General features: G+C 40.4%; 1 protein-coding gene across 4 annotated transcripts in view; it reads right to left on the bottom strand.

The window, feature by feature from the left end:
- LOC136879247 (calpain-2 catalytic subunit) overlaps nt 1-20597 on the bottom strand; it is a 74152-nt gene extending 53555 nt beyond the window's left edge. For 2 of the 4 annotated variants that reach the window (XM_067153054.2, XM_067153056.2), the window contains exons 1-3: nt 20513-20591; nt 11907-12085; nt 11512-11651 (exon numbers count right to left, since the gene is read on the bottom strand). In XM_067153054.2, coding sequence (XP_067009155.2) covers nt 11512-11564 — 53 coding nt within the window. In that variant the 5' untranslated portion in view covers nt 11565-11651; nt 11907-12085; nt 20513-20591. Of the gene's footprint in view, nt 1-11511; nt 11652-11906; nt 12086-13981; nt 14144-20512 lie in introns of those variants that run through there. The other 2 variants (XM_068228864.1, XM_067153055.2) reach the window with 2 other exon arrangements.
- Nucleotides 20598-22694: the final 2097 nt, after the last annotated feature.

The raw sequence follows: 22694 nt of genomic DNA, 5'->3' as shown, positions 1-22694 counted from the left end.
CATCTGCATAAAGAAGACAGTTGAATTTTTTTTACATGTTTATGTAAATCATTTATAAAAATTACGAACATTATTGGGCTCAGGTTCGAACCCTGAACGATTCCAGAATTTACATTATATTCCATAGACGAATTTCCAACGTATTAAACATATTGTTTCTTATTAGATAAATAAATACTAAAAAATTTGAGCATATCTCGCGAGAATCCAAGTCTACTCGGTTTATTTAACAATACAGCATGATCCACGCTGTCAAATGCCTTTTCAAAATCTGTGAAAACAACGTCCATTTTCCCCACATTATCTAATTGTTTAGATATATTCTGACACAGATTGACCAGATTTGTAGCTGTAGATCTCCTAGATAGAAAACAATGCTGCTGGTCAGATATTAGTGGTCCAATGTGTAAAATAATCTTACCATGAAGAATAAACTCAAAAACGTTTGCAAAAGCTGATAGGATACACACTGGTCGATAGTTTTTTAATTAACAGCTGATCACCTGATTCTGGTATGGGGCAAACCCGAGACTTTTTCCAAACATTAGCGAAAGTTTGTGGTTTAAGAGCAAGATTATAAAGAAAATAAAATGGCTTCCTAAGCATTTCCTTTACGATATATGAAGGTATCTGATCCGGACCTGCGGATGTCTTCGGCTTTAAATTTCTCACTGCTCTGTCAATGTCTTCCATCGTTATTTCATCGATGTGTAAAGTTTGAGTCACTAGTATTACCTGTGGGAATATTGTATAGAGCAGTGTGTTGCGAGTAGACCGATCTGAAATACTTAGTAAACCCACCCACAACTGATTCACCACTCTTTAACTCCTCATAATTGTACCACATATAATTACATGTTCCTAACTTACGTCTTCTACTTCTTACATAAGACCATTTTTTTTATTATCATGTGCAATGGTGTCTCCGACGGTCGTTACATATTTCCTATAAGCTACTTTAATATCTGCCTTTATTTTGCTTCTGTGTTGTTTAAATTTCCTATCACTATATTGGGAAATGCCCTTACGTTTTCTATGAAAATCTTTCTGTTTAAAGTCATCTTGTGAACCAGGAGGGGTATTTATTAAGCCTCCATGAATGAGACACTGGAACGTTTCTCCGCAATACCATGTACAGTTGACTGTAAAAAGTATTTACTGCCGAATTTATTTCCGTGGTACTGTATAGCTCATTTCTGTCAGTGGCCCTTAATTCCGCGAATAGCTTCTCAAATTCAACTTTCCTAAAATTAAATCTTGTTTCAATTTTTATTCTGAAATTCTCTATAGCACTTTTTAGTGGTAAATTTAATTTTAATGAAGGGTGGTGCTTATCTTGCGGTAAGAGAGGGGATGTGTCCTTGGAAACTTCCAATTGCGTATAATTGGTAAGAATTAAGTGAAGGGTTTTCCCATTGCAATTTTGCACAGTGTTATGAGATGTTAGTTCGAAAATCATAGATTTTTTTTATCATCTGACATTGACTGTTACCATCATAGGGATTGAGGTCTGTACTTGTTATCGTGAGAATGTTGAAGTCACCTGCTATGATCACGTTATTACTGTAAATTACATATTGGGCTTCTTTTTTTTTTCTTGCTAGTTGCTTTACGTCGCACCGACACAGATAGGTCTTATGGCGACGATGGGACAGGGAAGGGCTAGGAGTGGGAAGGAAGCGGCCGTAGCCTTAATTAAGGTACAGCCCCAGCATTTGCCTGGTGTGAAAATGGGAAACCACGGAAAACCATTTTCAGGGCTGCCGACAGTGGGGTTCGAACCCACTATCTCCCGAATACTGGATACTGAGCGCACTTAAGCGACTGCAGCTATCGAGCTCGGTATATTGGGCTTCTAGCCACTCTAGCACTTCCTAGTATGACTCAAGACGGGATGTAGACAGCACAAATAAAACAAATGTTTCCCTGTAGTTCTAATTTAAACAATAAGGCCTCTGCCCTACGTGAGCACCTTAATGCTTTCCTTCACTGCTATGAGCACCTCACCCCCCTCTCCTGCTGCTACCTCTGTCTTGTCTGTACACTTGGTATCCAGTGCTACAGACCTCATTGTCATTTATATACTATCATCAAGCCAGGTTTCACCTAATATACAAATATCTACATTATTAGATAATAAATTTTCATTAAACGAGTCTAATTTGGTTCTCATTCCTCGCACATTCTGATAGTAAATATTTATCAATTCTAGCTCACCCTCTATAGTTTCTTGAGGTCTTCGGTACAATTAATAATCACTACCGGTGAACCCTGACTTTTCCGCATTTTAATAGTTCCATTTCTTACCCATAAGAAAACTTACTGTTTCTCCCTCCTCTTCTGACGGGCAGTAGTTAGAAGCTTCCCTAGGTCTCTGTATATGCATCTTGTGTCTTGCCGATACCAGTGTCTCGTTCGAGTCTCCTCTGTCGACCTGTAGTGTCAGTTATCTGTAGTGTGTCTTTTTTAATATATAATTTAGTTAAATTTATGTTTTGGGTTGCCTGTGTAATAATTGTTGCCGTATTGTGGTAGGAATTTGTGTATATGTTGTGGTCATCCATCTATCCATCCAAAATATTGCTTAATTCTGTAAGTGTGCTGTGTGTCTGTATGTGTGTTAATTGCCTAAGACAACGATCTCATTCGGTGTCATGACTAGCACAGTATATGATGTGGCTTGCCCTGTTTGAATTCAGGGTTTGCCTAGCTTAGTGTTGCGTATGTTAAGTTCGCGACTTGCTATTTTAGCATATTAAAAGCTTCCTCTTCTCCAGAACCAGGCTTTCATTCACGTACACAGTGGAGTCTCCAGGAAGTCCAATATGATTCGTAGAGAGGTTCTTCATCACCCAGCGAGGTTCGATGAGTTTCTCCTTGTCGAAGCGCCGCACGAATTTCACCACTATCGCTCTTATGTTCTTGGCTGGGTTGTTTAGGAAGTCGGTGGCACGCGTCAACCATCTCGTCTTTAACTTCCACGTCCAGGACCCTGTTTCATAAAACATCCTTCACTAATATTATTAGTAAGAAACCAATAATATTAACTAATAATATTAGTATTATGTTTCGTAAAATTATTAGCTAATAATATTAGTTATTAGTTTGAGTCAAAATTATTAGTAGATGTTCCTAATAATATTAGCAAATTGTTTCATAGACAGCATGACTAATAAAATTTACTCATATTATTAGGATTATTTCCAGGAGTGTATTTTGACTCATAATTCATATTATAGATTAAACCAAAGTGAGCGGTATTTTCATATTTAGGCATAAAATCATGAAGATCACTGAAATAGTCGACTCTGATTCAAATAGTGATAAGGAACGAGTGTAGGTATTCATTGTTCAATAAATGTTATGTCAAAAACATCCTGTACTGACATGTAACCAACATATGAATACCGGTATAATGGGAAATTTAGATTAGATTACATAACTTTTGAGTATTTGCTTGATAGGATTGGTAGGTAATAGAATGTTTCGCTGCTAGGAATGAAGCATAACCTTAAAATAGCAGCTTCGCATTGCACTCCACCAGTTGGTAGTGATACACAGTATAATTGTGTTTCTCTAGTGCAGTTCTGCTCGGACACTCCAAGTATCTTTTAAAATCTTGGCTTGTATCACCAGTAAACCAAGTTGATGCTGGTGTTGATTATTGTTTTAAGAGCAAGTAGGCTACAACTAGGCAACCATCATCTATAATAACACTAATCAGATAGAAAAATGGAAAGGATCCGACATTTTGAAAAATGAAGGTATTGGCCAAAGAAAGAGAAGGGCCACGAAGGGTGTGTAAATGAAAGACTCCCTCGGCCTCACAACCTAATACTGTCAGTGTCGGAAAAGAACAAGAGTTGAATAAGGGAGGTCGGAAGGGTAGATGAAAATGAGCCTGGCACAAGTAAGTTGAAGCAATGACAGGACTCATCTCAATGCCCCATGTTTGCTAACACACGCTCCCAAGTTGAGAGCCCTGGGACGCCTTTTATTCGCCTCTTATGACAGGCAGGGGATACCGTGGCTGTTATTCTACCGCCCCCACCAACAAGGGGTAGTAAACAAATATTTTTCTAGTCCATCTCAACGGAGATTTTTAAGAGCACATGAAATAAAAAAGGAATAAGGAAAGTTATAGTGTGCAAAAGGCTGCGAATAGTTGACGCTTAAACTCACACTTTCCATAAAGAAATTCTCTCACATTATTTTCACTTCTTTTATCCATTTTCATAAGTATCAAAGTCACAACAATGAAAATAAATAAAGTGAGCCTTTTGAACATGTGGATTTATAGTCGGTTGTAGTCAAGCATTAGCCTACTGCTAGGAACAAACCCAAACCAAGAACATATGCAACAGACCGATTCTAACCTCCATTTGTATCAGCTGACTAATGAACTAATATTATTAGTGGAGATATTTTATTAGTCATGTGTAAATCTTTATGAAACAGAATTTGGTGAACTAATAATTATTTTTATGAGTTCTAATATTGAAGCTGATATTTTAAGGTTATACTTCATTCCTTGCAGTGGGCGGGACTAAATTCCGGCACCTCGGCGTCTCCGAAAACCGTAAAAGAGTAGTTAGTGGGACGTAAAAACAATTATTATTATTATTATTATTATTATTATTATTATTATTATTATTATTACATTCCTTGCAGTGGAACGTTCTATTACCAATCCTATCAAGCAAATACTCAGTAGTTCTGTAATCTAACCTAAATCTCCCATTGTATCAATATGTTTGTTATATTCCAGTACAGGCTGTTTTTGACGTAACATTTATTGAACGGTGAATACCTACACTCGTTCCTTATCACTATTTGAATCAGAGTCGACCATTTCAGTGATCTTCATGATTTTATGCCAAAATATTAAAATACCGCTCACTTTGGTTTCACTAATAATATGAATTATGAGTCAAAATACACTAATGGAAATAATCCTAATAATATGAGTAACTTTTATTAGTCATGTTGTCTATGAAACAATTTACTGATATTATTAGGAACATCTACTAATAATTTTGACTCATAAACTAATAACTAATATTATTAGCGAATAATTTTATGAAATATAATACTAATATTATTAATTAATATTATTGGTTTCTTACTAATAATATTAGTGAAAGATGTTTTATGAAACAGGGCCCAGAGCTCTTCCAATCTGCTTTAGAATTTCTAGTACGTTTTCATTCGGGCACTCAGGAACACACCCGTATTTCAAGGGTGTTCCCTCTGGAATATTGTTCTCTCTCTACAACACGGTTCTCTAGAGCCTTCACTTTGGCACGCAGATTGCTATTCTCCTTCGTTACAAGTTCGATCTTGGCCTAACACTAGTACGTTTACATGGGGATTGAGATCGATTTGAGTAAACTTACCGTATTGAATACGATCCCCGTTTACATGTACAGTAGTAGGCTGTTTGAGTATCGTATTGAATCCGCCAGGCAACAAGTACGTATACGAACGATGCAGAATTGTAGTAAAATCGATATCACCTCTTAGAATTTAAAAACGCCAAATGCAGTAGAAGCCCACGAGATAACTTTGTTTTGAAAGTATGTGTGGTATTCCAAATGTAATTGGTGCAATAGATGGAACGTACATTCCAATTTTACCCCCAACAGAAGGTTATCGTGATTTTGTTAATCGCAAGGGCTGGCCGTCTTATAATATGATTGCAGATGTTAATCATTTATACAGGCAAATATATTTACTGGCTTATTGATAATCCACAGCCTGTTTCCAGTCATTCGAGCGGGTCAGGAATGGAATGAATGAAGCCCCCATCTAGCGACGAGGATAGGAATTGTGCCGGCTGCCGAAGTCTGCCGCACTCCTATTAGGCAATGATTAATGAATGACAGATGAAATGACATTGGAGAGTGTTGCTGGAATGAATTATGACAGGGAAACCCGGAGTACCCGGAGAAAAACCTGTCCCGCCTCCGCTTTTTCCAGCACAAATCTCACATGGAGTGACCGGGATTTGAACCACGGAACCCAGCGGTGAGAGGCCGTCGTGCTGCCGCCTGAGCCACGGAGGCTACATATTTACTAACCTATTATATTTGTTATTTCGACAGAACTTTGATTATGATGATTTCGTCAGAACAAACATGGAGTGTATGCGCAGTCGTTTTCAATACGATCTCAGTACGATCCGCGTTTACATGAAATTCAATTCGAACCGAGTACGATACGATCCCAGATTTTACCGTATCGACCTTGAGACTCAATCCGAACTGAGTCCCCGTTTACATGGCGTTTTCAATACGGCAAGTGTGCTCAGATCGATCTGAATCCTGCATGTAAACGTACTGACTGAGCTACATCACCCTGCTGTTTCTTCAGAAGGCTGGCGTTATCATCGAGTTTAGTGTGACACAGTTCTAATGAATTCCACCTGAGTCTGTACCTTTTTCATCTCTTTCATTTCTCGCCGAAACTTGTTAATAAGTTCGATCACATGAACAATTGATGGAGATGTTCCTTTGTTGCAATGTCTACACAATTCATCACTTTCTCCATCGACACTGAAGCACTTCACGTGGTACAAGTGTTTACACGTTTCGCACTGTTTTTGGCGGGTATAGTGCGCATTGGTATCACTCAAATATCACTATAAAATTTGTCACAAATGGAACATAATAATTGCTTTTACACATATCAAGTGAAAAATCTGCGGCAAATTAAGAAATATTTGACTTTTGGAGAATATTATGTATACGTAATTTACCACTTTACAAGTACATTTGGTGTTACACTCACAGTGACACACGTATGTCTTTTGTCTTACACTTTCAACAATTTCGTGTGCCGGGCTGAGTGGCTCAGACGGTTAAGGCGCTGGCCTTCTGACCCCAACTTGGCAGGTTCGATCCTGGCTCAGTCCGGTGGTATTTGAAGGTGCTTAAATACGTCAGCCTCGTGTCGGTAGATTTACTGGCACGTAAAAGAACTCCTGCGGGACTAAATTCCGGCACCTCGGCGTCTCCGAAAACCGTAAAAGAGTAGTTAGTGGGACGTAAAACAAATAACATTATTATTATTATTACAATTTCGTGTGTGATATCTGTGTTCACTGAAGTTCTTTGCTTTCGTTTCATTGCTTCACTTGTCAATGACATCATTTCATGAATTGTATCGCGATATGAAATATTTAATAGGCGACAAAATGGTGTGGTCAATGTAAATAAGAAAAATTCAGTGGACTAGTGATTTATTGGTCCAGGGATCGAGCTACTTTCGTTCGAACAGAAATAAAAATATTTATTGGTCCAGGGATCATGCTATTTTTCTGTTGACCTCCATTTTGCTGTTTGAACTGGCCGCTCTAGTATTATGGACAAAGATAATGAGAATCCACAGACATAGCACTCCCATTCCACGGTGCTAGCCCTGGACCTCAAGAAAGTAACAAAGACGGCACCAGCAGCGGAGTACGACATAAACTAGTCCTGTCTACAAGCCTTAAGTATGTTTTCATATTTCTCAAATAACGAAGGTATTTCTTAATTTGCCGCAGATTTTTCACTTGATATGTGTAAAAGAAATTATTATGTTCCATTTGTGACAAATTTTATAGTGATATTTGGGTGATACCAATGCGCATCGCACCCGTTTTTGGCTCCCTTCCCTACCTCCTTACATTCCGCACACAAACCCATGGCGACTAGGAGGTAGCTCTTTCACTTCTTTTTACAGATATCACGTTAATAACTTATGACTTTTCAATATTTACACTTCCTTCAAGCGTCAAAACCCATCTGGTTTTGATATAGTTACGAGTTAACGTGTAATTTTCTGCTGTACACACTAAAAATACACAGTTTCTAGGAGCTCTACCTACGCGTGGTTTCACTCTGCGCCATCTTATACATCACAGAGAGTGTCGAGCTTTAGATAACGTAAAATGCGTTTCAAAATCAGTGTCCTTGTAGTCTTGAAAGTACGTAGCACCGAGCTCGATAGCTGCAGTCGCTTAAGTGCGGCCAGTATCCAGTAATCGGGAGATAGTGGGTTCGAATCCCACTGTCGGCAGCCCTGAAGATGGTTTTCCGTGGTTTCCCATTTTAACACCAGGCAAATGCTGGGGCTGTACCTTAAGGCCACGGCCGTTTCCTTCCCACTCCTAGACCTCTCCTATCCCATCGTCGTCATAAGACTCATCTGTGTCGCCGCAACGTAAAACAAATAGCAGAAAAGTACGTAGCGCTTTCTTCTTATTCACCCAGGATGTTTTATTGCATAAACGTGGTCATATTCCTTGTCGCTTTGATTTTCTTTTTCAGTTCAACATTTCAGCAGTCTGCGAGCTGCCTTCTTGAAAGGCTATTATGTTAGATTTCCTGTTTTACCAGCCAACCTTCTCCGGTAAAATGTTAAACCGAGATAATGTTGTTAATGAATACAAATTTAACTGTTATCTCGGTTTTCTTAGCCATAAACCAAGATAAAAGCTTTTACTCGCGTTGGTGAATACGTGCCTTAGCCAGTAAAGGATGTAATGAAATGGTTTCTTCTCGCACTTCCTTGTCCATGATTTCTACATTGGTATGTAACAACTTGTTTTCAGGAAATCTTAACTTAGCCTCTCTTCGCCTCTACAGTTTAGTCCATTTGCGAATACTGCAAACTCCCGCGGCGAGATTAAGACAAGGTGTTTGCGAGGTCTGAATATCAACGTGCTCTATTAGCCTTTAGCTCCAGGTCAGTGGCGTATACTGAGGGCTACCAAGGCTATCGGTGAAGCCCAAACCTCAAATACGAGCGATGGAAATCTAAAGCACATTATACTGTAAGCATCTGAACATTGTTCCATAGACGTCGCATGTATTTCTGAGAACAAGGCATCGGAGACTGATATTGCAGCTAGACTCTCGTCCCGCTCCCCTCGACTCGGCTCACGCGGCTTGCTGCTGTATGTATGCCCACAGGCGCGGGGACCGGCGGAGGATAGCTGTGTTTAGGCTTCGGTCCGTCAGATCGCTACTGCTATCAACCATGCGTTAATCATCGTATATACTTCACCTCATCCTTCTGTCTTAATTATATAGATAGCAGAGTGCTGGTATTTCACTCCCGTTTACTTCTACATCCATGTAGGAAGACACTGCAGGGCTGCTGTTATAGGAGCAATATAGTTTTCTTTTTATTGGTAGATCTGCTAAAATGAAACGCAATCTTTCAGGTTTAATGTTCTCTTTTGTTGGTTGGAATCGAACCCATGATTATGGGTCGGATACCACCAATGATCTTCCGAGGAAGATAATTAACCTGTGAAAGATGGGTACGACCACTGTAAAATTCAACATTGTTATTTAACGATTATGATGATGTTAATAATAATAATAATAATAATAATAATAATAATAATAATAATAATAATAATAATGTCCATGGCATCTGTATAGGCTTGGTGGTGAACTAATAAGGATAAAATGAATTGCGAAGACGCCATAAACACAAGTCTCCAAGCTACGGGGATTAACAGTAGTAGGGGGGGGGGGGGGTTGATTCTGAAAACTGAACCGCGGCAGTCGCACCAAAGGCAAGCATTCTATCCATTTAGCCACAAAGCCGGACTTTCATTTGCTAAACCTTACGCTATCTCCACTGATCAGGGGTTGAGCAGTGGCAGAGGCCAGGGCAGTAGCTTGTGAAGCAGCCTTGACAACACAGCAGGCTTCTCTGTTGGCTATTGACTGCAGCTCAAAATGCTTAAGACTTGACGTTCCCTAAACCAACTATCGAAAAGGGGCAACCGAAGTCTACTGGTAGCCCACGTCTTGATACCAGCATACGTCACTGCTCCATGTAAAGTTCACAGTTTTCTTCGGTTATATGTGTGTAGGTATACTTGCGACGAAGGTAAGGTAAGGTAAGGGTGTATTCTGCCCGAAGGCAGGTCCGAACCTCCGCAGACAAAGGAGCAAATTTTTTCCATTTCTTCTGAAGCTAGCTAAACATTAACCAAACAACACTCCCTCAAAAATGAGCGTCTTAAACGAGAGCGAAACCCGATATAACGGGGTATTTTTTAAAGGTTTCTCATAAGGAAAAATATTGTATCAACCAGAATAGCGTAATAGACGGGAGTGTCTTATCAAGGGTTTACTGTTTGTGCATAACTACAGGGAACGTTATTTTCAAGTAATCTATACACAGCGGGTGGCATAAACCTCATTATAAGGGGCAGTAGGTTCGCCTGGTATATTATTAGGTAATATCACGACTGGTCCACCTCTGTGGTGTAGTGGTTACCTGTCACCCTCGAAAGCCCGGGTTCGATTCCTGGCTCTGCCATGAAATTTGAAAAGTGGTGCGAGGGCTGGAACGTGGTCCACTCAGCCTCGGGAGGTCAACTGAGTAGAGGTGGGTTCGAGTCCCATCTCAGCCATCCTGAAAGTGGTTTTTCGTGGTTTCCGACTTCTTCTCCAGGCAAATGCCGGGATGGTACCTAACTTAAGGCCACGGCCGCTTCCTTCCCTCTTCCTTGTCTATCCCTTCCGATCTTCCCATCCCCACACAAGGCTCCTATTCAGCATAGCAGGTGAGGCCTCCTGGGCGTGGTACTTGTCATCTTCCCCATTTGTATCACCCGACCCAGAGTCTGAAGCTCCAGGACACTGCCCTTGAGGCGGCAGAGGTGGGATCTCTCGTTGAGTCCGAGGGAAAAACCTACCCTGGAGGGTAAGCAGATTAATACTAAGAGGAAGAAGGATATAATGACTTAAGTCTGCTACTGAAAATGTTGGAAAGCCGAGTTGCTTCTCACTAAGGAAAACACGGTTTATAACTCTATCACTGCCTGTAGGATATATGGAATGGAATGTCTCGTTCCTGTTCCAGTTTCACGGCGCAGATTTCGAATTCCCGTTGGTATAATATTGTGATATCAAACGTCACGTAATAGTACACACTTGGTAAAATTACTGAAAACTACTTGATAAACGAAATCGAAAATAATAAATGAAATGGCGTATGGCTTTTAGTGCCGGGATATCCCAGGTGCAGGTTTTTTATTGGACTCCCGTAGGCGACCTGCGCGTCGTGATGAGGATGAAATGATGATGAAGCCTACACAAACACCCAGCCCTCGTGCCAGGAAAATCAACCAATGATGGTTAAAATTCCCGACCCTGCCGTGAATCGAACCCGGGACTCCCGTGACGAAAGGCCAGCACGCTAACCATTTAGCCATGGAGCCGAACATCGAAAATAATTATACCATTCCACTAACCAGGAATATTACTGAGATTAACCGCAACCTCCACGAGTCATAAACTCGTGACACAGTCCCTAGTTGAAATGCGACCCTCAGGGGGGAAACTGAAATACTCACCCCTGGAAATGGCGCCGCTCTACTGATACCATTCACACTTGACATACACGTAAACAAAAATCATGTCTTCCAGAAATTTTTAAAGAGTTTATATGAATTCTGAAAGTTCTATAATATTACGACAAATGGTAAAATCAAGGACTCACCGAAAGAGCTGGCGTCTCAATGCGATGGGAAGACTGTTGGAACTAAAATCCATATGACGTGAGGTTAAGTAACTTGTCTGTAGATATCTTTACGCCACTGACCCATACCGACCTCGGAGTAGATGGAGCACGGACAACATCTAATTTTGAAAGGAGTTAAATGGCGAATGTTGTCCTTAACCTTGGAAACTTACTATAAACATCATTAAATCAATTATGACCGCAAAGAGTTAAAAAAAACACGAGTTGTCTTAAGCATTTCAATGAGTCATTAAAATAAAGTCTCTTTTATAGAGGAGGTTTATACCAGAAAAGTAATTAGTTTAAGTACTGTGAATTTATACCTAATACCCTCACCATTCTCTAGTCGAACCGAATTGCTTGTTTATAAATACCAGATAAGCTACAGCTTCAGATGAACGTCCTCTGCCGGGCTGAGTGATTCAGACATTTGAGGCTCTGGCCTTCTGGCCCCAACTTGGCAGGTTCGATGCTGGCTCAATCCGGTGGTATTTGAAGGTGCTCAAATACGTCAGCCTCGTGTCTGTGGATTTACTGGTATGCAAAAGAATTCCTTCGGGACAAAATTCCAAAATTAGTTAGTAGGATAAGAACAATAACATTATTAATTACATTTAATTAATACCTAATACCTTCACCATTGCCTAGCCTAACCCAATTGAAATGAGATGAAATGGCGTATGGTTTTTAGTGCCGGGAATGACCGAACACAAGTTCGGCTCGCCAGATGCAGGTCTTTTGATCTAATACCCGTAGGCGACCTGCGCGTCGTAATGAGGATGAAATGATGATGAAGGCGACACATACACCCATCCCCCGCGCCAGCGGAATTAACTAATTATGGTTAAAATTCTCGACCCTGCCGGGAATCGAACATGGCACTCCTGTGACTAAAGACCAGCACGCTAACTATTTAGCCATGGAACCGAATTGCTTGTCTATAAATACGAGATAATCTTCATCTTCAGACGAACTTCCTTTACTTTAAGGCGCTTCATCCGGAAGTGTAATAAAGTCTCCGTGTGCGTCGGGATGTCGAACAAATTCATTGTCCTCTGCTTTCTGCTTGTTGTAATAAGTAACTAAAGGAAATCCAAGGTGCTCTTAACTTGGGTTAGTGAGCACGGAAACCCTTGCTGAGTCTGACTTTACTTCCAGTTACTTGTGCCACATTCCTCACTTTCACTTAGGATAAATGACAGCAAGAATATCTATTCACGTCGCTCTGCTTGTTCCACAATCACGCAAAAGTCAGACAATATATTTAGGAAACTTGGTATCTCGACTAAGCTAGGCTGTAATACGTTACTAGGATACAGGTTTTTCTAAATTCAATATTGAACACCAGTTACAAGGTAGCATCATTTTTTTTTAAATATCTCCCTTAATATTGAATTAACGGACCTATATTCTTCTTCCTAGATTTTCGCTATTTGTTGGCATTGTCACTTCATTAGGTTTGGCGCAGTTTTACGGCTGGATACCCTCCTCAACACCAGCTGTATGTGGATGTATTCACTATTGCGAACATAAATACCCAGTCCCCGAGACAGAGGAATGAACAATAAGTTAAAATCCCCGGCCCTGCCGGGAATCTCACACATATCTCTGAACAGAAGGTAAGCACGCTGACCATTCAATCGAACAGCCGAACAACTTACTGACAAATATTACAGAACAAAACAAGTTTACATTTTTATTTACGATTTTTTCTATACACATTTTTGATAGGAAGATGTATTTTACTAACCGAGAGAGTTGGTCGTGTGGTTAGAAGCGCGCAGCTGTGAACTTGCATCTGGGATATGGTGGGTTCCAACTCCACTGTCGGCAGCGCCGAAGATGGTTTTCCGCGTGTTCCCATTTGCACACGAGGCAAATGCTGGGGCTGTACCTTAAGACCCCGCTGCTTCCTTTCCACTCCTTGTCCTTTCCTATCGCTTCGCCGCCATATGACATATCTGGGTCGGTACGACGTAAAGCAACTTATATAAAAAGAGGTGGTGGCGATTAGAAAATTCACACAGGTTTGCAGACTGAACGCTGAAAGGCATGACATTCTATAATGAAAATTTATTTATTTATTTATTTACTTATTTGTTTATTTGTCTTCTTATAACTGGCGTAGTTAAGACTTTGAAGCCTTCTGTTACACTAAAATTTTAACAAACACATGAAGCTTAAACAATTAATTTACAGTTGCAGAGAAATAATTAAAATATCTAACCTATAAAATAATGATTGTTATTTTAGCGTTTTGATGTTACTAATTATTTTGATGAGAAGGAAGCCATAATTTTTCAGACTGATCGAGTGGATGCCCGGTTTTGGATTACGTAGCTGTTAGTTTATATTCGGGAGACAGTGGATTCGAAACTCATTGTCTGCAGCGCTGAAGATGGTCATCTTCGTGTTAGAATTTAGTGCAGCAAACGATTGAATCACTTACCTCTTTAAAAGTTATTCCTCCCTGAGTGAGTTGGCTGCGCGGTTAGGACCGTGTAGCTGTTAGCTTGCATTCGAGAGATGATGGATTCGAAACCCCGCTGTCGACAGCCGTGTTTTCCGTGGTTTCCAATTTTTCCTCCAGGCAAATGCTGGGGCTGTATCTTTATTAAGGCCACGATTACTTCATTTGCAGTCCTAGCTAGCATCGCACTGTCACCATAAGATCTACCCGAGTCGGCATGACACGAAGCAAAAATTAAAAGCAAAGAAACAAGATATCTTCTTAAATTCTAATATTCTTTAGCTGTTCTTCTGATCACATGAAAGTTGGAACTATATCTCCACGACTTGAACAGCTGGAAAGTTACCTAATCACAGTCCAAACAGGCAGTGAGCCAAATCTTATGAACCGAGATTAGCAGCTGTAGCTTATAATTAGCTGTTCACGCCTGTTAACTGCCACTAGTTAACACTGTTAGTCAGCAATGTTGTACTGTTTTGGGGTCACCATTCTTTTACGAGATATCCACTTTACTATATAATTCTAACTATAATGTGACACCGAGCGAGTTAGAGGTGAGGGTCGCATAGCTGTGAGTTTGCATTCGGGAGATGGTGGATTCGAATCCCACCATCGGCACCTCTTAAAATGGTTTTACGTGGTTTCCCATTTTCACACCAGGCAAATGCTGGGACTGTACCTTAAGGTTACGGCCACTATCTTCCCAGTCCCAACCCTTTGCCATCCTTCCGTTACCGAAAACATTCGATGTGTTAGTGCAACGCTAAACAACTAGCAAAGCAAACACACAAACAAGCAAACAAACAAAAACTATTGTGTTGCTGGGGTGACTAACCCGTGGGGATCACTGTAAGTATCTGCTGTAAGTGTTAAGATAAGGAAATACCTTCACTGGGGTAATCACTTAAACGGGATTATATATACATGTTTCAGATCTCTCCATATGGTATTGAGGGTATTTAGGAGTTGCGGTAGAGATGCAAAGGAGAGGGTGAAAATGTCTCTGGTAATACCCTGATATTATGGTATGGTTTTGGTGTATGGAACCTTCATCAGAACTACTTTATTCGAGAACTGGAAGAGATCCAATGGAAAGCAGCAAGATTGTTCTGGATGATTTCCGACAAAAGGAAGCGGCCGTGGCCTTATTTAAAGTACAGCTCGAGCATTTGCCTGGTGTTAAAATGGGAAACCACGGAAAATCACCTTCAGGGCTGCCGACAGCGGGGTTCGAACGCACTATCTCCCGGATGCAAGCCCACAGTTGCGTGTCCCTTACCGCCCGGCCAGTGAATCTGCCACTTGGGCGACAGCTCTAAACACAGACCAGGAGTTTTTATTATAATAGCAGGCAACTTCCCTACTACCGGTCAAAATAGAGTTGTGCAGTTATCATTATAATGACAGGCCCTCTTTCCTTCCGCCAAGCAACTTATTGCCAGTCACACAGAGTTGGTGAGTTTCCATTAAAATAGCAGGCCACTATGCCTAATGCTAGTCACATTTTAGATTGGAACATTTGTTTATAATGGCGGGCACCCAAGCCTTCAGCCAAACACAATCGGGTAGGGGAGTTTTGAGCAAAACTGCATGCTCCTTTGCCTTCTAAAAGTCAAATAGAGAAGTGAATTATTCATTACAATGGTAGACCCTCCTTACTAATGCCAGTTACACAGGAGTTGAAGAAGGACCCCATTCCAACTGCCATTCAAAGTCGGTGTGGGGAGTACTGATTACAATAGCAGACACACCCTTTCTCGATCGCTACAAATCGACATCAATGAATATATATAGATCAACATACGATATGCATGTTTACAATGTTGCAGACCTCCACTTACAAATTAACTGCTGCTAAACGGTACATCATATCGACAAAGGATTGTAGCATAAGACGCAGCATTTAGCTGCCTAAATGGCTGTTCCTATAATATCTTCTCGCATCTCATCTATTCATGGGTCAGACAGTTAGAAACGTTGAATAGGGTAAAATTTGTGTAAGATTATCTTACATTTCATTACTTTTCGAATAATTATGTGACATAGCATTTGGCTCACATGTGGGTACTGGGTGGGCCAATGTTCGTGTAGAGTTTGATGATTCTGTCTTTCCTGTAAGTGATTGAAAGTATGAATTATGCATGTAAAAAGTCCAAATTTACTTAAAATCGAGAAATAAAGACTAATCTAACATATAAGGGATACAGATACGACAAAAAGTCATAAGACCAAGGTTGTAGATCACTCCAAATTGAACGGAGATTGTGCCATCCATTATGTGATAGGACTTCCCGTTTATCCCACGAAATACCTCGAAAAGCAGGTCTACACCATCATTAAAATTGCCTCCATATTTCGATATACTTCGGGAATCAAAAGTGAAAAATTTAAAGATCTTGGAAGTTTTCCGTCCGTTACAGACTAAAACGTATAATTTTTCCAAATTTCAATTTTCTTGCTCGTCTGGCAGGTTATGCCGCAATCTGGATTTTGGGTGATAGGGGGTAAAATTAGGACTTTCAGGTTATTATTACCCCTCAGACGGGTAGCTAGACAAAAATTTCACCAAAATAGTCAATGTACAGACACACACAGTCGTTACGATTTTATTTATATAGATAGATAAGGAATCTGCTCCACGTGAAACACCTTTTGGGCTATGTCCGCTGTACTTACCCTGCAAAACCGACCGCTCACTTATTTATCCTCCTGTCGAAAAAATGCACATGAAAAAAGTTTTAGAAATGGATTCCCATTAAGGATAGTAGATTTCCATTAATTTCGAATGTGCATATTTTGAGGGAGTGCAAATTCATGGTTCCGGTTTCGGATAAAACCCCCAGTTAATTTAGGTATTCAGAAATAATATTGGCCCTAAAACCTACTCAAGGACAGGTGGATTCTAAATATCAAGTTTGGTAGAAATATATTCAGTAGTTTTCAAGTTATAAGAACTCACGAATCAAACAGACAGACACCAAAGCTAAGAAATATGCAGATGGTCATTATTACACCTGAAACGGATAACTGGACGGAAATTCCGCCAAAATAGTCAATGTACAGACAGGCGGTCGTTACGATTATATTTATGTAGGTGACAGATAAGTAAGTGAAAATCTTCATTTCGAGATGTACTGCTCCTAAACGGTATATCATATCAACAAGCGGTTTGCACCCTCAGACGTCCTTTTATCGTTCTACTTGTTTGTTCTTAGAACATTTTCTCGTATCTCCCATATTTATGGGTTCGACTGAGTTACGATATTTGATGGGGTGAAATTTTGTCACATTTTTAATATTTTAAATTATTTTTCACATACGTACGTGGAAGCTAGAATCATGAAATTTGGTTTGCATATAGCCATTGATCGTGTCAATGTGCGTGTCAAATTAGATGACTATCTTTCCTATAAGTGTGTCAAACTATGTAACATATGTGTAAAAAGCATAAAATTTACGAACAATCGAAGTATATAGCCTAATCTACCCTATAAGGGAGAGAGAGAAACGACAAAATGTCACAGGACCAAAGTTGTAGATCACTCGAAATTGAACGGAGATTGTGCCATCCGTTTTGTGATAGGACTTACCGTTTAGCCGCGAAATACCTCGAAACGAAGGTCTGCACCGTCATTAAATTGCCTTTATATTTCGATATTCTTCGGCATAAAAAGTGAAAACATTTAAAGATCTTGGAAGTTTTCTGTAAGAAACCGGCTAAAACGTATAATTTTGCCTAAATTCTATTTTGCAGATCTTGATTTTGGGCGAGGGAATAAAATTTAGGACTTTCAGGTAACTATAGCAAGAAAAATATGCAGATGGTCATTATTACCCCTTAAACGGAAAGCTGTACGTAAATTTTGCCAAAATAGTCAATGCACAAACACACGGTCGTTACGATTGGATTTATATAGATAGATTCAGGGATCTGCTCCACGTACAACACCTTTTGGGCTGTGTCTGCTGGACTTAGCCTGACAAACCGACCTTTCATGATACCTCTCTTATTAATCCTACTGTCGAAAAAATGCACATGAAAAAATTAGAAATGGATTTCCATCAGTTTTGGTCGATTTTCGGTCAGGTTGGTCTTGTACTGTATAGGCTATATTGTGGGAGAGTAAAATCTCCATATCGGTTCCCTACAAAACCCCAGTCCATTCCGAGAATTTGAAATGGTATTGACCTTAAAACCTACCCTTGGACAGGTGGATGCTAAATATAAAGTTTGGTTCAAATATCTTCAGTAGTTTTCAAGTTGTAAGAAATACGCTTTACACGCACCCGCTCTTGAGTTAAGTCCAGTGGGACTTGTACCGAAAAAAGGTCCGTTAATGACATCTCCCTTAATTTCCTGGTATCGAAATGATGCACATGAGAAAAAAGTTTAGACATTAATTTCCATCAAGTCTGGTTGTGTATATTTTGTGGGAGTGCAAAATCACGGTTTGGGATTCGTAAAAATAATATTTGCCCTTAAACCTACCCAAGGACAGGTGGATTTTAAATATGAAGTTTGGTAAACATATATCCAGTAGTTTTCTAGTTATAGATAGACAGACAAACAAGCAGACACCAAAGCTAAAAAATATGCAGGTGGTCATTATTACACCTGACACGGATAACTGTACGGAAATTTCGTCAAAATGGTCAATGTACAGATACACGGTCGTTACGATTTTTTATTTTGTAGGTACCATAACAATTAGAAGAATATAGTCTCCGAAAACCGTAAAAGAGTAGTTAGTGGGACGTACAGCCAATAACATTAAGAATATAGCAAACCTTCTGCGTGTTAGTGCGACGTTAAAACACAAGTAGCAGAATAATATAGTGAGCTGACTCGGGTTAGTTCACATGCTTCGCCACTGCAGAGCGCTAGTTTCGTCAATAGGCGATTGCTGAACGTAAATGCATGGAATAAGGTCATTTAAATTATTGACTGATATTTACTAAGTGCTTCTTAAATAATGTTTTTGTTATTTGTCGTGCTCCAGTGTTTACCAACTCATTTTCGAACACCTGACAGAGTTTCATTTAAAAAGTATTCACGAATTTTTTTTTTTTGATTGCGACTGACACCAAAGATATTCGGCAGTGGATATTTTACAATGAGTTGTTATCTTTTCATTTATAAAGTCGCTTATCTGTGCTCGTTTTAAGTCGCATACTTTAAAATAATTGTGCGAGAATTAACCGCGACATAAATAACTGTTAACACCATGACCTAAAAATGAAGTGGTTTATTAGGCAAGTGTCCAATATCGACTTTTCTTTTAAGAAATTTATATTTGCTTCTTAAGAAAATGCCAACAGCCGTAGCCTTGTTCAAACACCGGATCCCGTGAGATCTCCGAAGTTAAGCAAAATTGGGCGTGGTCAGGAGTTGGATGGGTTGCCACGCGCTGTTGGTGGGGGATAAGGGAATGGAGGAGCGGAAAGGAACTGGCCACCCTACCGCACGTAAACTCCGGCTCAGGAACACCTCTGCGGAGGTTCGGACCTGCCTTCGGGCAGAATAACCCTTACCTTACCTTAGGAAAATAGCTATTTAATTTTCACTCACATTAGCTGATTTATTACTTGGTTTCTGTCATGACAGCGAACAAACAGATGTCGAATTCGGAGGGGAATTCTTTTCATTATCCAGTGTAGCACTTGAAATATTTCTCTGGAATACTCTTTCACATGATTACCTTTTCGTCGGAATTTTCCTTGACATATACTTATATACTTAGGAAAACTGAGGAATATACAGTATGTGGCACTGCTGAGGGGTCAACCTTCCACATCTGTCCTGATATATCTACTACCTCGTTGTTAATAAAAAAGCGGTCATATTTCTAAAAGTTAATTTGCAAAATTCAGGTCACAAATAAAACTTTTGTTGCTTAAAGGCAAATCTTGGCGTGGGATAACTTTCGACCGATTCTCGAATAAAATCTCGATATTTTAGGGGCGAGAAGAAAGGTTTAAAAAAATAAAATTACTGTCGTAACCTGACTTTCAACCAGTATTCTGCACCACAAGTCTCTGTAGGGACGATATTCTTCTTCTCCTTCTTATAATTCTTCTTCCGCTTTTTCCCAAACCTGTGGTCTTGAAGATAAAAACTACGCCGCACATGATGATTTGACCCTATTTTACGGCCGGATGCCCTTCTTGACGCAACCCTTTTTCGTAGGTATGTGAACACTATTGCGTGTGATGCGTTGTTTTAATATGAAGAGGAGAGTGCTGGGACAAGCACAAACACCCATTTCCCGAGCCACAATAATTTATCAGACGCGATTGAAATCCCTGACCCGACCGAGAATCGAAGCAGGGACCCCCTGAAACGAAGGCTTCAACGCTAATCGTTCAGCCAAGGAGTCGTTTGTACGGACGATAGTAGATTGTACTTAAAAAACAACCCAGAATAAGAAAACATGAAGAAATGTCGAACCTATAATAAACTGTGACCGGTAGTTTATTATTACATGAAACTTTGTCTTCCATTCAGCTTACCTGCAAAAAATTCCCACGTTGCGCTAGTATTCGAATACCATGAAGGAACTAGAATAAGCATGAGTTTCACAGAAAAAATGAACTACGGTGTACTGATGAAATACACTGCCTTATCAATGATACGTCACTACCTACAACGGAGGTAACCACGAGGCCGTGACCTCTGTAGTCTGTAGCAAGGTCGCCCTTATGTATACAGGGAAGACAGCTGTGTCATTGGAGTTCCACACTCATCGCAGTTTGCACTGTAGCAATTATGGCAAGGCCAGTGCCGCCATAACTCGCACAGTGTAATCGCAGAAGTTCAAGGCAGATAACACCAGCTGGTTCGTCGAGTGAAGACTAAACATGGCCATGTATGACCGAGTATGAAGACCATAGCATGAATAAAACAATCTGACGCCCGGCTATAGCGGCAAACCTCCAAACATCCCTGTGAAGCAGAATTGTATGCTACAGCCGAGTACAGTATGTTTATGTTCAGTGATTTATCTGTGTCACCGAGCTCGATAGCTGAAGTTGCTTAATTGCGGCCAGTATCCAGTATTCGGGAGATAGTAGGTTCGAACCCCACTGTCGGCAGCCCTGAAAATGGTTTTCGGTGGTTTCCCATTTTCACACCAGGCAAATGCTGGGGCTGTACCTTAATTAAGGCCACGGCCGCTTCCTTCCCACTCCTGGCCCTTTCCTGTCCCATCGTCGCCGTAAGACCTATCTGTGTCGGTGCGACGTTAAACAACTAGCAAAAATTATCTGTGTCAAATTTGTATCTTCTTGTTTGCCGTAGAATCCCACCACCACCACCACCACCACCACCACCACTACAGTCGTACGGTATGATGGTTCTTTCTGGGTTTTTTTTCGAGTGAGAACACATTTTGTTCTAATATTTTTTTCCAATATTAGCCTATAGGCTAATGTAGTAATGAATATATTTTTGATAACACAGCTAGTTTACAAGAAGTGCATTATTTACATCGTTTAGGTCCAGAATAGTTCCCACTCCCAGTAATAACATTAATATCAGAGTAACGAGCTTAGAATGGCACATTCCTATGAACACTGATAATAATGTTATTTGCTTTACGTCCCACTAACTATTTTTTAAGGTCTTCGGAGACGCCGAGGTGCCGGAATTTAGTCCCGCAGGAGTTCTTTTACGTGTCAGTAAATCTACCGACACGGGGTTGTCGTATTTTAGCACCTTCAAATACCACCGGACTGAGCCAGGATCGAACCTGCCAAGTTGGGGTTGGAAGGCCAGCGCCTTAACCGTCTGAGCCACTCAGCTCGGCTCCTATGAACACAATCTACTGGGTGTAACAATGAGGAACCGAGAAAGTGGCCGCGTGGTTTTGGTCACGTAGTTATCAGTTTTCATTCGGGAGATAGTGGGTTCGAACCCCATAGTTGGCAGCTCTGAAGATGGTCTTTCGTGGTTTCCAATTTCCACACCAGGCAAATGCTGCGGCAGTTCCTTAACTAAGGCCATGACCACTTCCTTCCCACTCCCAGGCCTTTCCTATCCCACCGTCGCCATAAGACCTGTCTGTGTCAGTGCGACGGAAAAGAAAATTGAAGAAAGAGAAGTAAAAGTCGGGTAGCCTATGCCCAAACATTCAGGACGCATTCCTTACGCGTAGGAGAAGAAAATATATTATTCGGACATGCATGCGGAAATGCTTTATTTCCATGCTAGGACTCATTTTCTACAACTCTACATAATATAGTCGAACCTCGATTTCTCGAACCTTCATTACTAGAATTTTCAGTATCTCGAAGTAACTTAAATTTCCCGGCCGCTTGTCCTATTCTACACGTGTATTTATTTCTCTATTACTCGAAATTCGGTTACACGAATTTCTCGATTTCTCGAAGCAAACGCTTCCTCCCTTGAAGCAAAACATTCTTTGTAATTCGAATTTTGTGCAACATTAACTGTGCAATATGGCCTTTGTGGTTTGTGAGGAACAGTTAACAAGCAAATAAAGGTTTACAGTGATGCTGGGAGCTAGTATGACGGGAACCGAAAAACTAAAACTTCTAATGATCGGAAAATCAGTGAAGTCTCGCTGTTTCTCGGGTGTGAATTAATGTCTGGTCACGTACGAAAGCAACGCTCGAAGTCACGGATGACAAGCTCCATTTATGAATCTCGGCTGCGTGGTGTTGACGAGAAGTT

This window comes from Anabrus simplex, chromosome 8 (genome assembly GCF_040414725.1).
Source record: "Anabrus simplex isolate iqAnaSimp1 chromosome 8, ASM4041472v1, whole genome shotgun sequence".
In the NCBI taxonomy this organism is placed as follows: Eukaryota; Metazoa; Arthropoda; class Insecta; order Orthoptera; family Tettigoniidae; genus Anabrus; species Anabrus simplex.
Note: the sequence above shows the minus strand (reverse complement) of the source record. Positions and strands in the feature narration are given on the sequence as shown.